The 17,246-nt window shown below is 36.9% G+C and overlaps 1 protein-coding gene across 1 annotated transcript in view; it reads left to right on the top strand.

Moving 5' to 3' along the window:
• The window catches only part of PXDNL (peroxidasin like), a 297,645-nt gene that overhangs the window by 207,152 nt on the left and 73,247 nt on the right, over nucleotides 1-17,246 (top strand). Inside the window, exons 11-14 of the mRNA XM_038393301.2 lie at nucleotides 7,747-7,863; nucleotides 10,508-10,663; nucleotides 12,020-12,132; nucleotides 14,569-14,725. Coding sequence (XP_038249229.1) covers nucleotides 7,747-7,863; nucleotides 10,508-10,663; nucleotides 12,020-12,132; nucleotides 14,569-14,725 — 543 coding nt within the window. The remainder of the gene's footprint in view (nucleotides 1-7,746; nucleotides 7,864-10,507; nucleotides 10,664-12,019; nucleotides 12,133-14,568; nucleotides 14,726-17,246) is intronic.

Consider the following 17,246-nt stretch of genomic DNA (forward strand, 5'->3'; position numbering starts at 1 on the left):
AGATGCAATGTCTCAGATACCTGTAGCTAGAGCCAGTCCCAGGGATGGCTTTGATGATCAGGCTGGAGACCTTGAACCTAACTCTGTATTCAACGGGGAGCCAGTGCAGAGAGCTAAGCATTGGGGCGATGTGTTTATGGTGAACTGTATTGTTAAGCAGACAACCTGATGTGTTTTACATCCATTGGAGCTTGTTCAGTGTGTGAGGATTCATTCCTAGATATGAGTTGCAATAATTAATTGAATGTAATGGTATGTTTTTATGCCATGCTTATCATCATAGAATCCTAGAATCGTAGGACTGGAAGGGACCTCAAGAGGCCATCTAATCCAGTGCCCTGCACTTTAGGCAAGACTAAGTATTATCTAGACCATTCCTGACAGGTGTTTGTCTAATCCGCTCTTAAAAATCTCCAATTACTATGGCAGAAAATGTCTACGGTTTGGAACAGAGCTGGATATACATTCTTCATTAATCATTTATCTTTTTTTCTCTTTAGAAATTATTTATGAAGAAATTATTTTTAAATATTTATTTCACTGTATTGAATTGTTTGATGAGCCATTTCTTCCAACCAGTTTAGCCTTTGGATTATTTACAAAATACCATCTCTAAATATTTGTTGTTTGCAATTTGCTATTTATGCTGTATGATTGGTCACTTAAAGAAAAGGAGTACTTGTGGCACCTTAGAGACTAACAAATTTATTAGAGCATAAGCTTTCGTGAGCTACAGCTCACTTCATCGGATGCATTTGGTGGAAAAAACAGAGGAGAGATTTATATACACACACACAGAGAACATGAAACAATGGGTTTATCATACACACTGTAAGGAGAGTGATCACTTAAGATAAGCCATCACCAACAGCAGGGGGGGGAAGGAGGAAAACCTTTCATGGTGACAAGCAGGTAGGCTAATTCCAGCAGTTAACAAGAATATCAGAGGAACAGTGGGGGGTGGGGTGGGAGGGAGAAATACCATGGGGAAATAGTTTTACTTTGTGTAATGACTCATCCATTCCCAGTCTCTATTCAAGCCTAAGTTAATTGTATCCAGTTTGCAAATTAATTCCAATTCAGCAGTCTCTCTTAAATTGTGGGTGGGAGTTTTGAAGTGCTCACCATTGGGCTAATTTCGCTTCCATTGACATCAACAAAGGCCGAGTTAGGTCAATACAGATGGTTTGAAAATCTCACAGGTACAGTTTCAATTCCTGGCTGAATGATCTAAGTATAATAATCAGTAGGTTGCCTGTCTAAATCAATGTGGCTATGATCTTCTCAGTCCGTTGAGAAGAACTTTAGGGAGAGAAAGAGAGCATATAGAATGTAAGCAGGCCCAAAAAATGTTAAGACATTTAAAATCTTTCCTTGTCTTCTTTGACCATGTGCATGGACCCCCATGGACTGCCATTGCTAGTTCACTTGAATACTGAGAGATCGAGAAAGAGAAGGTAGATTTATTGTCTGTCTAGCAATCTTTGCACCTCTTTTTTCTGGTCATGTTAACATGCAGTAATTACATATGCACATGAAGGTCATAAGCAGATCTTCATGTCTGACTCATTTAATTGCCTGAATGTCAGGGCTTTTGCCAGCACTGTCCCCATCCCATACTCCCGTGTCCCATACACAAAGCATATACTATTTCAAGTTCATTAGTTAAATTCTCTAGTCTCCCTGTTATGTCCCTGTCATTTTCACACCACTCACCACTCTCATCAATCACAAAGGCATGCTCAATTCTGTCTAAAAAGGACAGTCTCCTATCTTCATCTCTCTAGTTCAGCGGTTCTCAAATTTCATTGCACCGCAACCCCTTTCTAACAACAAAAATTACTACACAACTCCAAGGTGGGGAATCAAAGCCTAAGCCAGCCCAAGCCCCAGGTGGGGGGCCAAAGTAGAAGCCCAAGGAATTCAGCCCTGGGCAGGGGGCCTGAAACCTGAGCCCCACTGCCCAGAGCTGAAGCCGAAGCCCGAGCCCCACTGCCTGGGGCTGAAGCACTTGAGCTTCAGCCCCAGGTCACACCAAGTCTAATGCTAGCCCTGGTGATCCCATTAAAATAGAGTTGCAACCCACTTTGGGATCCTGACCACAGTTTGAGAACTGCTGCTCTAGTTTGATTGCTAGGTCCCATGCCAAGACATTTTTGGGAATTATTGTACACTGTTAACTCTCTCCTCTCTATCCCATACTGTATACAATTCACTGTTACATATGTCTGCCAAGTCATTTATCCATTATGCACTCCATTTTCAAACTTCTAAATCATGGGCTCAAGCAGCTATCTGTGCCTTGGTGGTGATGGCCCATACAGGACAGTGTATCCATCTGGAAGGTGACTTCCCAGATGGATCCAGAAGTTTCAAGTAATTATTTTCTTTATTTACTGGTTGGCCAAAGTCCCTGTTCAGACCCAGATGAATAAGTACATTCTATCAAAACTTCCATGGAATGAGTACCACTCTGCTTCTTCCCATCCACATCACTGCCCACCCATTGTACTTCAAACTATTTCATTCACTTTTCACCATTGCCTTTTAAAAAATTCATTGTACTGTCCCAGTAAATGATTTCTTATATATCTAATTAAAGAGCTCTGTATTTCTCTTCTCCCTTCAGATCAATTTAACCCTGTCCACCAGTTCAAAAATACTTAACAGAATCCACCCAGTAATGCTAACGATGAATAAACCAACCTGTTGCAAATAGACGATACATGACCACCTTTGTTTCTAAACTTCATAGAAGCCTAGAAGTCGTGGTGTCTCAAAGACCACTACTATTTTCTAGAGCCGAATTGTACAGCTTTAGTAGCTTCAGTAAGCCAAGTACATAACAAATATCCTTGAATATAAGAGTAGGAAAGATGCCTTCTAATAAGTATGACAAGGCATATATACACATGTATCTGAAGGGTCAGGTGATAGATCATGTCTTGTTATATGTGCTTTTCCTTGCCAACTTCTTGCAGTGTTTTTTTTTCATTGTGACCTTTCTCTTCCTTCCTTTAATGCTATTGAAATAACAAGACTTGCTGTAAAATGGTTTTACTTATGTCTGTAACTGTAACACATGCTAGATCATAAAGTAAATCAGATTCTGGAATTGACTTCAAAACTTAACCAGTGAGAGTGTGGCATGTAGAAGGCAAATAGGATTTGGCCTTTTATGAGCAGATCCTATTGTCACAGTCTTAGCACAAATTTGTTTGGGGGAGGAAAGGGAGATTGGGTAACATTTGAATGCTTATATAGAAAGGGATAGAGGAACGTATTCCCTCTATAGCATGTTGCTATTGGTGTGGGGATATTTCTTGTGAGAGAAGTGTTGTAAGAAAATGCAAATTATTATTTCATAAATGGCTACCGCAATAAACTTTCAAGCTTTCAGTTGGTTTGCAGCTCCCTTTGGAAGGCAGAAAAAAAACCAAACAGTAAATACTTGAGCAAAGAAAAGTGTTCACTATCAAAGCATCAAAATAAATAGAAAGTCTTAAAAAAATCAATTCTGATCATTCGGCCCTTGCCTTCCTGTCTGAAGTTTCTGAATAGCTTGAAGGCAAAAATACATACATTTAAAAGAGAAAAATAAAAAATGACAGCAAAATCATCTTTACTCTTTCTCTAGTATCTTTTTCATATTATAGCAGGAAGCTTTTCATTATTATATTCAAAAATACCCAGTTTGTGCTTTGAATTTGTCTTGGTATAGTCTGAATGGTTAAAATAATTTTTATTACTCTAATTTGTATCTTCTTCACAAATTATCATAATTGTGTTACACAGCATATGGACTAGTGGTTTATCACAGATCTCCAGTAGGCTTTAATCTTTGATCCCTCCCTGTTTGGGTTCTCTGCTACCATTATTATTATGAATATCTCAGGGTTATTTTACTTTTTTTTTTTTTTTTTTACTTTTTCTTGGTAATAAATAGTTATTTCCCACAGATGTCACATCTTATCTATCCTTATTTGTCCTTCCTAAATAACCTATATATGCATTTTGATCTACTTTGTTTGGATGTATACTATTTATAATGCATAACCTATGATAACACCAACAAAAGAGTGCAGTTTTTCATCTATAGAGACCATATGATAGAACTTGCCATCTGTTTGTCCTTCCAGATTCTTTTCTGCTTCCTTATTACTTTTATGTATCAATGTATAGCTTTTTAATTTCTCTTTAGCTGGATCATTAATCAACCAACTGGTATGCAAAAGGCGGCTTCTTTTATTTCACAGTGAAAACAGATTTCATCTTGTGTTTTATATTTTATGCTTATATGTCATTTTAGCAGATACTCCTTCTTTTTGTTCCAATTACTATAGTATCCATATATATTGTGGCAGCAATTAGAGTGAATAACATAAAATCTGCTCTATAGATTGGCTGAGACAAGCGATAAATAAAAATTGAAAATTTGTTTCCCATTCAAAAGTTAAAATCAGTATGTGAAGCAGGTGCTTTATAAGATTTACAATAATTAACACTCAAAACTCAATTAATAAAATCAAAATGCATTCCCAGTAAGCAGCTTTATAATATGTGGCCAGAAAGGTTTTTTCTTGATTGATTTTAGTAAGATGACAAAACTCTGTTTATGTGACAAATATAAACATCATAATCATAATAATAATTAATAACTTTGATACTAAGATTCCTCATTGGAAATAAATTGTTTTAAATATCTTCATGAGTTTTTTAGCATTGGCAATCTGCTTCTGGCTTTCTATAACAATAAATGAGAGCGTGAAAGAGTCAAATGTATTATAACATCAAATGGTCTGCCTTAGAACGGTCAATACAACTCCCAGTTTTATCTGATTATAAACGAAGTGTCCCAAGAACATAAGTTAATCAGTGATAAAAGAGATGAGATGTGGAAATGACAAATCCATTTGGATTTTAATCTTCTGTTTTCCTGGTTGTAGTTAGTACTGGGTTTTGCTTAAGTTTAAGCCAACTCTTATGGCTGTTTTAATTAATTCTCTACAACATGGCTTTTTGCCATAGCATCTTCTGAAGAATCTACATGTGATTGTTGTTTGGGACCTTACACAAAAGTCTCATTACAGTTGATGGTACTTAGCCATTCTTGAATCTCACTTGAGCATAATTAGTATATTTTGTTTGTGATGCAGTAATTATTAATAATTCCTTTTTCAAGACAGCTCATCTGGAGGAAGAATTCTGAATAGACAGTGAATATTCTCGAAGGAGTTATGCTCTCCTAGGCAATCTAAAATTCTGTGCAGGATGTGTATCTTTCTGTTCATAGACATATGGAATCAGTGCCTTTAAACATTTCAACATTTTCACATCATGCTGCTACTATGGAATTACCAGTTCTAACTTTGGGAGCTTGTAGATACTACAGGTTCCCGAGACAAATAATGCTGAGTTTTAAATGGTGCCTAGTGCATATTCACAGGCAAAAAGTGAAGGTGGAGATCCGGTTGAGCTGACATATCAGTAACAAAATGGTATAACACATTACAAGAATGTTTTAATTATCCCCAAACCAAACATTACATATCCAGGAAATTCAAAGTTAAGGTTAAATTTTAAAGGAACCCAAAGCAGTTAATGTTTGAAATGCCCACTTGAAGCACTCAAACTACCTTAATTGTGCCTTTACCAAGCACCATAAATGGAGGGGGCAGGGAGTTAAAACTTGATCTTTTAAAAGTCAGTTTCATTTAGTTTGACACCATATTCACTAAAGTGCTTTAATCATAATCTTTTGCTCCGTACATGGTGTCACTACAGGGTAGAGATAAGGTGGTTTGAATGCCTGGCTCTGCATGCCATAACCATACAATCATGTTGTGCTTGGTGTTTTATATATGTACAGAGAGAGAGAGAATACTACATCTTGACTTTGTGTTTGTTTCTCTTCAGCAGAGATATTACTGGTAGTAGTAATTTATATATATATACACACATGTATGTTGAAGAGGGAACACAAATATATATAGAAAATGGAACACAAAAACAAAGTCAAGATGAAGTGTACATTTTGGGGGAAAACTTTTTTTTTAATAGGATATTTTTATTCACATAGCTCACAATCATGATATGTTCATATTTACTGGAAATAATCAGTAGTAGTAATTTTTATTTTTTAAAAATCTATAAAATAGAAGATAAAAGAAGCATGCAATAATATCAGTTGAGCTACCTTGAGTTGCAGTGTTTTGAACTGAAGTTTAACTTCAGTTGCTTGAAGTTTCTGAAAGTCGTCTTCCTGAATTTAAATCAGGAATCAAAACATCCAGAGAAATGGGGAACTGGGAAAAGGTGAAGAAATATGTCATTCATATTCATTTCTTAAGGTAGTGCAGCACATGGTGAATTACTTACCTCCACAAAGTGAGATCTGCATTAACTATATGTAGTTTAAAAGAAAGCAAAAGCTGAAGGGGGTGTGAGACACATATGCATGGAAAGGTTGGATGTTGATGTTAGGGACACCTAACTATGAACTTCTTTCTTTTCATCTTCTTTCTCCAGTGGATTATTTTAAATTAACTCTGGCCTTTTGTCTGCTATAGCGATGGCAAAAAATGCTTTTTGTTTTACAAAACTAAAATTAGTGGTGGTCCCATTTCATCCAAACCCTCCAAGTTTGGGGAAGGGGATTTGGATAACTGGTTCTTGTTTTAGTCCATCTTTACTGTTGTATCCTCATTTACTTTCTCATCTAAAGCAGGAATAATATTATGAAAGACACATTATATCACACCCACTGGTTGAGGAGGGAAAACAACCCCAAAATCATGTGGCTACTAGAACCAATCAGGAGCTGGAGTAGCAGGGAGAAGTAATTTGCTCCTTCCCACATCCGTCCTTCCATTGCTGCTGCCTCTACTCACTCCTACCTAATCTGAGGTGACTCCTCAGTTGTCCTTTCCTCTCCCCACGATAAGGTATGTTGTTGGGGAACCAGTGTTTCCATAGCCACTTAAAGCAGCGTTGCCCTGTAGTTCACCACACTGTGAAAGAGGAGTTGGGAAGCACATTTACCAGCAATCAGCTATAAAGCTCATCCCCTGGCAGCAACAGTAGCCTCCATCCACGTACTTAGCATTTTTGTATACGGAGGTTCAAGGGCAGCATTTGAACCATAAGCAAAGAGTTTCTCTGTGATTAATGAGATGAAGTCTGGCTTTTACCTTTGGTGCTTCTCTGACAGAGGAAGAATTGTGGAAGTCTTCCATGTTGTTCCTTACTGCTGCTGTTATCATACACAAGAGTTTTGATTTCAGAATGTTTCTTTTGTTGATTTTTGCATAAAATGCTATGAGACATGAATTCTGTTCTCTTAGAGATGGGGTTTTAGGAATATGTTTTGTTGCTATCCACCATAAATAGGAAGACTGTGATAGGAGCCAGAGCTGTGTACTGTTTGCCCTCAGAGTCCCAGCTGTACTCATTACAATAAAGTTTTGTCTTAATGGAACCTGTGACAGATCATCATTCGTGCAAGCCACGTTCTCCCAAGTTTTTAATTTTGTGTGGTGACTATAGTGACGTTGTAAAAAGTTCTTCTGAAGGTAATGGGTTTATGCTTTATATACATAGCTATATTACCCAGTTATTTTAGCTGCTTTCAGTACTGCAAATGGTAACACAAAGAACACTTTGCTTCCTTGATAGTAAAGGAAAGCACATGACATGATTTACACCTGCAACGTGTGTTAATGTCAAGCAATTTTTTTTTCTGTTCAGCTCCTCCGCAGTTTACAGTAAGCCCTTACAATCAGGTGGTGATAGAAGGGCGCACGGTAGATTTCCACTGTGAAGCAGATGGTAATCCTCTTCCTGTGATTGCCTGGACCAAATCAGGTATAACCAAATCTACATGAGATCATATTTCTGTGCTGCATTTTATATGTAAAATAAATAAAAACAACCTCCTGCCCTTTTTTGTTGTTGTTGTTGTTATTGGAAAGAGTTACTAAGTAAATCAAGAAAGTATTGCATAGAATTCCTGAAATTGGGATATTTAAAGCAATTTGTATTTATCTGACCTCATCTCTTTTTATGTCATCACATGTGTACAAAAACCCCACATGCTCTGATCTGTCAATGATGCTGGTTTCAGTGCCCAGTCATCCACTTTCCCTGTATCCATTCCCTTGCCTGGAATTCCCTCACAGACTTGGTTTGCCAGGCGACCTTCCTCTTGTCATTCAAATTCCTCCTTACGATCAACTCCTTCTTCAACACTCGCAAGAAGTAGGATGAAGACAACGTTTCTATTTTATAAGATGTTTATTGTATATACATACAATTTAAAAAAAACAAACCAATCTACAACCTGTTCAATCATTCTAGGCCCATGCCATTTCTGAGTTTGTTACCTTGTAACTTACTTTGCACAATCACAACCTTTCTGTTTTCCTTTGTAGCCTCAGTTGTTGACCCTTAGACTCTTTGAAGCTGGGACCTTACATAGTGTATATATTTATGATGAGGTGCCTATTGGTAGAATAATTTTGCTTGCTGTAACATTAATGACAAAAGATAATGTTCCTGTTTAACAAAAATCTCACTTTACCTGGTTTATGTCGTCTTTTTTTAAATTAAGTATATTGGGTGGACTTCCGTCCCCAACTAAGTGTGTGCATCTTCTGTTGCATTTTGCATGCTTAACTGAGGATAGAATTTAGCACATTGTAATTTTGGAAATATCCATAAATTTAAAAGGTCACTTCATAACATCTGCTGCTTCTTTTTAGACTGAATAGTTATTTCCAAGCAAGTAATAGCAAAATAAGTTCATATCAGTATGTTAGTGTTTTGGAACCATCTTCTTTTATGGAACCTATGGCTATGTAATCAATTTGTAATTATGTGATAAAGGCAGTTAGGTAAATTCATGGAAGATAGGTCCATCAATGGCCAGAATGGGCAGGAATGGTGTCCCTAGCTTCTGTTTGCCAGAAGCTGGGATTGGGTAACAGGGCATGGATCACTTGATAATATCCTGACTGTTCATTTCCTTTGGGGCACCTGCCATTGGCCACTATTAGAGGACAGGATACTGGGCTTGATGGACCTTTGGTCTGACCCAGTATGGCCATTCTTATGTTCTATTCTTACGTAAATTGCACTATTGGCCCCAATCTGCCGTTGTGCAAGGGTTCAACACGTGAGGCTTTATCCTCATGTTACTAAATAGCAATGATATGTTATGGACTTTACTTAGTAATTTTACAAGAAATGAGGAAATAGCTCAAGAGGGTTGCTTGGCGATAGAGTTTCAAATTAGCATACAACTCTATACCACTTGATCTTCAGTTTTTGAATTTTGTGGCAATCCAATTTATATGGTGGAAATAATACTAATATAGTCACCCTGGGATTACATGGACAAGTTTATTTATTTAGTAAATATTATGGAATTTAACCTGTTAACAAAAACCTTAATGTCCAGCTAACCTCATTCCTTCCTACACCACAATACTAGTGCAAATCTGGAAGCTAAAGAAAAAGGGCTCACTTTATAACCAGTTTCTGATTACTTTTTTCATAAGGCAGATTCTGATTGCTTAAGTTGTTTGAATCCTTACCAAATGTTCAGGTTTATTGAAGTGGGATGTGTCCTAGTGGACAGAGCAGTGGACTTGCATTCTCTTCCTGGCTGTGGTACTGCCCTGTTTGAATGACTTTGTGCAAGTCAGTTCATCCTTCTGTGCTCAGTTTCCTCATCTGTAAAACAGTAATTATCATAATGCTTACCTCCTGTGTCTAAAGTGCATTTGGAGACATATGGAGTAAAAGCACTATATGGGAACTAATTATTATTATTATTACTACTACTACTACTATTATTTGAGTTCAACACCTATCTACTCTGGCTCTCCTTCAGATCACATTGTGAGCTCTCTGTTGTCACACCTCTCAATAAAAACAACACTATTAGCAAGATGATGAATAGCTCATTATCTGTCCATGACATTGAAGCAAGCAACTCACATTGCTCAATAACCCATTGTTCCCCACTCAAGTACTGTCAGCATATACTAAAATTAAATCATTTAAGTTTTCCAGAGGTGGAAAAAGTACTGTAACAATTCATTGGACTGCCTGGTCCTTCAATTTCTCTTTTTGTGGACTGGATCTTTTTTGCATAACAAGGTCTAAATAATGAATATTAGCCCTTCCGAATTTGATATTACCAAATGTGATCAAATGCTCTTTGAGTTCTCTGCTAAGTTGCCGGCAATTTTTATATTTTCAAAGTATGACTAAATTAACATCTTATTTAATAAGCAAAGAGAAAAAGACCAGCAATGGTAGAATTTGAAAGGAAAGAGCAAAATACTCACAATTAACCATGTCAAGAATTTTAAAGGGAATGCCTTTTAATATATAATGCCTCCCAAGATGTTAACTAAAATAATAAAAAACCCAAACCCTATGATAAGTATGTAAATAAGTGTAATTTACCGTATTTATGTCTCAGTTGTTTGACACATTGCAGGAAGTCAGCTGCCTGATGGACGCCACACTGTGCTGTCATCTGGAACATTGCGTATTGTACATGTGGCCCAACATGATCAAGGCCAGTATGAATGCCAAGCTGTCAGTGCTTTGGGGGTAAGGAGAGTGACCGTCCAGCTGAATGTGCAACCCCAAGGTAATAGATGAGGTGTTTTGTTTTCTGCTGTTTTTAAGGTTGTAAATGTTCCTAGAAACTTATCAGATGGTCACACTTTTAATGATAAATGTGTATTTAGAAACATCATTTTCACTTTTGGGGATAGTAGACAAAATCATGGTTTATTTTCAGTACCAGAGTCCTGCGTATAACAGGGCAAAACCATGGTTTGTTTGTTTCACATTTCTGCCACATTGTATTTTGGTGCAGAACAACTCCAGTAACACTCCACAGGCTATTAGGAGAGGATTCCAGCTCCCATAAAGCATTTCTGTGGTGCTGTTGTGCTGGGCAGAGAATTTTGCCCTATATAAATATAAATCCCAAACAAAAAATAATCCCAGGCTATCTTTATCCAGTTTCCATATTATGGAATATGGTAAAATTATCTATAAATATATTTCTTGGATTTACAGCAGGCAGAATGAATTTTCCTTGTCATGTAAAAGAGTTTAATCCATTAATGTAGTACCATCAATGTCAACATTGTTATTTGTGAGGACACAAGAGTGCCTCCCCAATGTGTAAAGTGGGATTATTACTTCCCATAAATATTTAAAGGGCAATGATAGAAGGAAATGATTGTTTCTATCAAACACCAGTTGTAAAACAGGAAGTAAGAGGTTATGTTGTTAAAGATCAAATTTAACTTTAAAATTAAAATAAAATTGGTTAGGGCAATGGGGTAGTGAACCATTTTACTTAATGATGTACTCATCACAAATGCAGTAGAGTCATCTAAATCAAAAGTAGGCCCATTTATTGCCTAAAATAGTGTTTTTCTTTTTTGATGCAACATCCTGCAACATCCTGAAATAACCTAACAGGTCCCTTTCAAACATATTTTCTATGATTCTGTAATTTATGATAGTACCGTTATAGGTATTTTTTTCCTACTAACTTTAGACATGTTTCATCATACGAGTATCTGTTCCCTAAACTATAGAAACAGAAAATTTAACAAAAGACCTTTATATGATCTTAGGGAGATGGGGCTCATCTGAGAATAAGTAAGCCTAGTGAATGTTATAGCAAGAATGTAAATGGAATAAGACCTTTCCAAAGTTTAGTAAGACTTCTCTATTGTTTTCTAATTACATGGGATAGCATGGCTTTGTTGTTCTCATTACAGTAACTAAGCTCCGAGGGGCAGCTCTTCAGCTGATACAAATTGTCATAGTTCCAGTGAGGTCAATGATGCTATAACAGTTTACACCAGCTGAAGATCTATTAGCCATGGCAAACATAGTCAATCCAGGAAAGTGTAACTCAATGACACTGTTGGGTATTAGAAGAGATGACAATATAAGGAATGTGTGTTTGTGTTTTCTGCAGCTCTGCCAGTATTTTCTCAACTTCCGCAAGATACCAGCGCAGAGGTTGGAAAGAATGTAGAGATTCCTTGTAGTGCACATGGAGAACCTCAGCCCACAATCAGCTGGAGCAAGGTAGGGTTACTTGATTATATCTACGGGGCTCTCAGTCTTGTCCAGCTGATACAGAACCTTAAAAGCAATGGACCCAGGTTTGTTCAGTTGCAGCTGTAGTTTTTACCAAAATACAGACACCTATTATAATCCTCAAACAATTCTTTTAAAAATATTTGTTAGTATTTTTGAAAATGACAAAGAGCAAACTTCAGCAATTTAGTCTGTCTTTAAAGGCCTATATTGTATTTTTTGCTCTTTTACATCAGAAAATTAGCAAGCCAATCTAAGGGCAGATTCAGTCCCTGATTATAGATTAAGAGCAACACAAGTGGATGGCATAAGTTGGTCCTAAGTATTTTTTCTTAAAAGCAACATATTCTTCTTTTAAACAATTTGATAATCTAAAATTCATCCAAAACAGATCAGATTCATTAAATTATTACATTTTAGAAGGCTTTAAAAGATTAAAAGCTCTATATAAATCTACTGTACATAAAAGTTTTTTTAACCATAGCCTGTTTTCAGTAAAAGTACAAAACCAAGGGTTGAAAGAGTATGCTATGCCATACTTAAAAGTCTTGGGATTCTTTGGGACTGAAATGGCCTCCCGCATAAATTAGGTGGTCCCGGGGGCTGCTCTAATTCATTGCAGTTCTGCCTAGATGTAACGCTATAACCTGGAGCTGCACTAGAATCTACAAAGTCGTCATCATCTGTTTTGCGTTAATCCCATCAATGGAGTCCACTCTGAGTCCTCTCCATCCAAAGTGCTATGTTCAATGCCATATCCTCTATCATACTACATGCTAACATGTCTTCCTTTATATTATCCCACCATGTCTCCGTGGCTTGGCTGTTGTAATTTTTGGTTCTGGTTCTAAGAATAAGGCTATGAGTTGAAAATTCACTGAAAGTACCTTTATTTCCCAAAAGCTGTTTGGTTTTTACCAAATGAAGTACATCCCATACGCTGTACTCAAAATGACTATAAACCTCTACTGCAATAATGCTTCCCTCATACTATAAGCAATGACCTTATTACAGTAGAGTGATAAGGAGGACCCACTACATCATCCAGGTGATCGTGGTCTTCATTGCTCATTGTTCAACACCCTCTTTTATATCCTATGCTTAGCTCTGAGCTGCACTTATTTCTATCAGCTATTGTCTGCTTCTCTGACTCTTCCTGTAGCAGTGGTCACAACCCTTCCTCTTATAGTGGTTTCAGCAAGCTTAAACTAGTTTGTGGTTTTAACTAACACAAAAACCTTTTAAACCATCTTAATCTACCTAACAACAAAACTAATTATCTGCATAACAATAGTTACCTTATTATTTTTGTATCAAGCGCCATCTTGCATTATCTGTATTCCTTCACTGTCCTGTATCTTTTTTTCTTCAGTCTTCATCTGTTGGACTCTCTTACCCATATAGTTGTTGGAACTGCACTTTACATGACCAAACCATCAGATCTCGCAGTCCTACCCTAGAATCTCCAAAGTACTCTGTGCTATTGAGATCCTGCTCCCAGCCCAATCTGCCCCCCTCCTCCTGCAGCCCCACTCATGGCATGCTCCCATGTTGGGGCTTAGTTTATCCTATATGGTACCTGTCCTGATAGAATTCTTGCTAGGGCTTTTTGCATACACAAGACTCCCTCCCAATACTTTGAGTTGCTACAGTGTTGGAGACTCTATACATTTCCTTTTACTTTCAGTTGTGAAGAAAGCCTCCTAATTTAAATATAATCGATAACTAACACTTTACTATTACTTTTTTTCTATAGAAGATAAAGAAAAAAAATTGTATTTAAGTCTGAATTGATTGTACCACTCCTGTCAACTACAAAATAAGCGACTTTATGAAACAAACATGTTAACCCCCCAATTCTCATTGGTCCATTCTCAGAGGCTAATAGCATCAATAAGATTTCCTGACTCTCTGAGAGAAAATACTTTGCCCAAATAGTCCTTTGTACTCAGCCATTCAGTTAGTTACACCAAGAACTTCTCCTGCTTCCACAGTGTTTTCCCAGGTCACCTTTGCACATTACTGAGTACAGATAAAGCAGTAAGAGGGAGGGGAGTAGCATATTAATGGGAAAGAAAAACAAAAGAGATCCCCACACCCCAACTTTGAAGCACTCTGATTTATATTCCTATGCCTTGTCTGTGGTGCAGCCGTGTTAGTCTGTATTCGCAAAAAAGAAAAGGAGTACTTGTGGCACCTTAGAGACTAACAAATTTATTTGAGCATAATCTTTCGTGAGCTACAGCTCAACATTTTTTTTCAGTCCCCGACAAAAATTGTTCCACGTGTTGAGGGCCTTCGTGAATCAGACTACCTCTAGTCAATAGTTGATTTGAGATGTTTCATTAGTAGTAGTTTTTCACCTTTTTTGAGAAGAAATCGAGAGATACTAATAACATGCACTTTGGGTGTTTTTGTTTGTAGACTGGTGTTCAGATTACTGAGAGTGGCAAATTCCATGTGAACTCCGATGGCACTCTTACAATCAGAGACTTAGGACAAGCAGACCAGGGGAGATATGAATGTGTTGCAAGGAACTCTTTTGGCCCTGCTACAACCAGTATGGTGCTGACTGTTACCAGTAAGTTTCCAAGTAGCTGTTCCTCTATTAATGTTTCAATTTCTGAAAATCTGCCTAGTGTCTTGAGTTCTAATAATTGTAGAGTTTTTTGACAGTCAAATTGTAAATATGCTTTTATTAAATATTTAATTGACAGCACTCTTCTCTTTCTCCAGTTAGTAGACATTATAATGTTAAACATCAAAGAAAATGAAATATATGTCAAGGAAAATTATCACCTTGTGAACATTTATCTTTATCCTTGTCTTTTTTTGTTAAATCAAGAGCAGTTTGTCCCCAAATAGCTTTGAGGTACTGGTTGCCATTTCAAAAGCAGGTCCTGTATAACATTAGCAAATATCTTTTTTTTAAAGTGTTTCTTAAAGCAATAATACCTTTCAAGAAGTAGAATTTCTTTGAGACCCAGAATTGAACTGAGGGAGAGTTAAGCTTGAAAATGTATTTTGCTTATTATTAAAAAAAAAGTTAAAAGAATATTTTGGATTAAAATAACCAAAACCCCTCAAAAGTAAGGAAAGAGGCAGATACATTATGATTAAATGAAAATTATATGACAAAGAATATTATAGAAACAAAAGGTGGGTGAGGTGATATCTTTTATTGGACCACTTCCATTGGTGAGAGAGATGAGCTTACCAGAATTTGGTCCAACAAAAGATATTACCTCACTCACCTTGTTTCTCTAATATCCTGGGACCAACATAACTACAACAACACTGCATAAAACAAAGAATGTCATTACAGTTTAATTGTATCCAACAAAAGGGTATTTCTGGGATTTGTAACACAATTATTATGTGGCAGTCCGATTCAGTGTCACTAGAAGGGGATTTACCAGGTGCATGGTATGCCTTGGGTTACATCACATTTTTTCTTTTTAAGAAGAAAACTCTGCTGCATTCAAAACAATTGGAGTGACTTGGTGCATGAAGAAGTCATTAAGAAAAAATGTTGCGTGATTCCCCCCCCCCTTTCTTTTCTTTTTTTGCTCTTTCCCTGTGTGTACCCATTTAAAGGTCTTTGTAATAAAATGCAAAATTTAAGAATGTAAGGTACTTTCTGAACACACTGCAGTAATTTTACCATCTGTGCTGATCTCCCAATTAATTCTATCCTACAAACTGTAATTTAGTAATGCATTACTAATGACTAAGGAATCCAAAGACAAATGGGAGGATGACTTTAATGGCTTTGCATGGCTCAATTTTGTATGTCTACTTTCGAGGGGTTGCTCTTGGAGCCATTTAGGGTTGCATGCTAAAAATGCCTGTATTTTGGCATCTGTGTGCACGCTCTCACTCTAGAGTACAAAAAACTATTTGGGCAAAGTATTTTCTCTCAGAGTCAGGAAACCTTATTGGTTCTGTCAATGTCTGAGAATGGACCGATGAGAATTGAGGGTTTAACAAGTTTGTTCCGTAAGGGGCTCCTGTGCTTATTTTGTAGTTGACAAAGGATTGGTACAATTTAAATAAAATTTAAATAAAAACAGGCCTTTATCTTTTATAAGCCCCCTCCCAAAGTAATACTAAAGTATTTAGATTCTGTTATACAACAGTAACAACTCTCCATGCATATTAACTTCTATTTATTCTTTGTTTGTAGTGACGTCAATTGAGCATAATATATTACATGTATTATCCCATATAAAATTTTCTGTGCTCTCTCATTTATATCCAAAGTATCTTGTAGCTTTTTTAAAAATGCTGCTGTATGTTGTGTAGATTGCTCCACTAAGCAACCCGTAACTTCCCTCAGTATTTATAGTCTCCTGAGAAAGCACCACTTAATCTGAACTACGCTTGTGACTAATTTACATGAGTTAATAACCTCATCAGATATCACTACTCTACCATTTTCACAATGAATCTCTCATGTTGGAGAGCACCACTGTTTTCCTGGCTTTTACTAGGGAGCAAGGGCTAATTGGAAAATGGGTGAGATGATGGGAATGGACTCTCCTGCTTATTGTTCTTGGGGTTTTGTAGTGTTTTAGAGCTTGTCTGGGATGGAAAGATTTATACAAGTCCTATTTAGTTTACCTTATACCCTTCTGCCTATTCCCAGATGCTTCATTTTTATGATGCTAACTTCCTTTTTCAAATGTAACTTCATAATACTGCTTCATGGTGAGGCTCCCTCAATATGGCCAGTCTGCTTTATTCTGACAAAAGAGTGAGAGCGTGTGAACATGCGGCTCTTGTTTGATTGTGTGTACTGAGCACCTTGCCCCAAAAGTGCATTGTTCCTAAAAAACAATGTTTATGGTTTCTTAACAACTGGGGTTTGGGGACCTCAGACTGGTTCCTTTTATGATGACCAAAATGTTGAAAGCTCAGTGCACTTTGTCCTTCTGACATTTCTACTGAGATTCAATTCCTATTATGATGATTTCTGGGGGCTCCTTCTCCTCTAAGATTGAAGTGAGACTCATTTTACAAAAGTCACTAAGCAGCTGTATGTTGATAACAGTCTGTCATTACTAACCGGATCTGAACCAGTGATCTGAAGGTGAAAAGTT

The sequence above is a fragment of the Dermochelys coriacea genome, chromosome 2, assembly GCF_009764565.3.
Source record: "Dermochelys coriacea isolate rDerCor1 chromosome 2, rDerCor1.pri.v4, whole genome shotgun sequence".
NCBI classification, from domain to species: Eukaryota; Metazoa; Chordata; order Testudines; family Dermochelyidae; genus Dermochelys; species Dermochelys coriacea.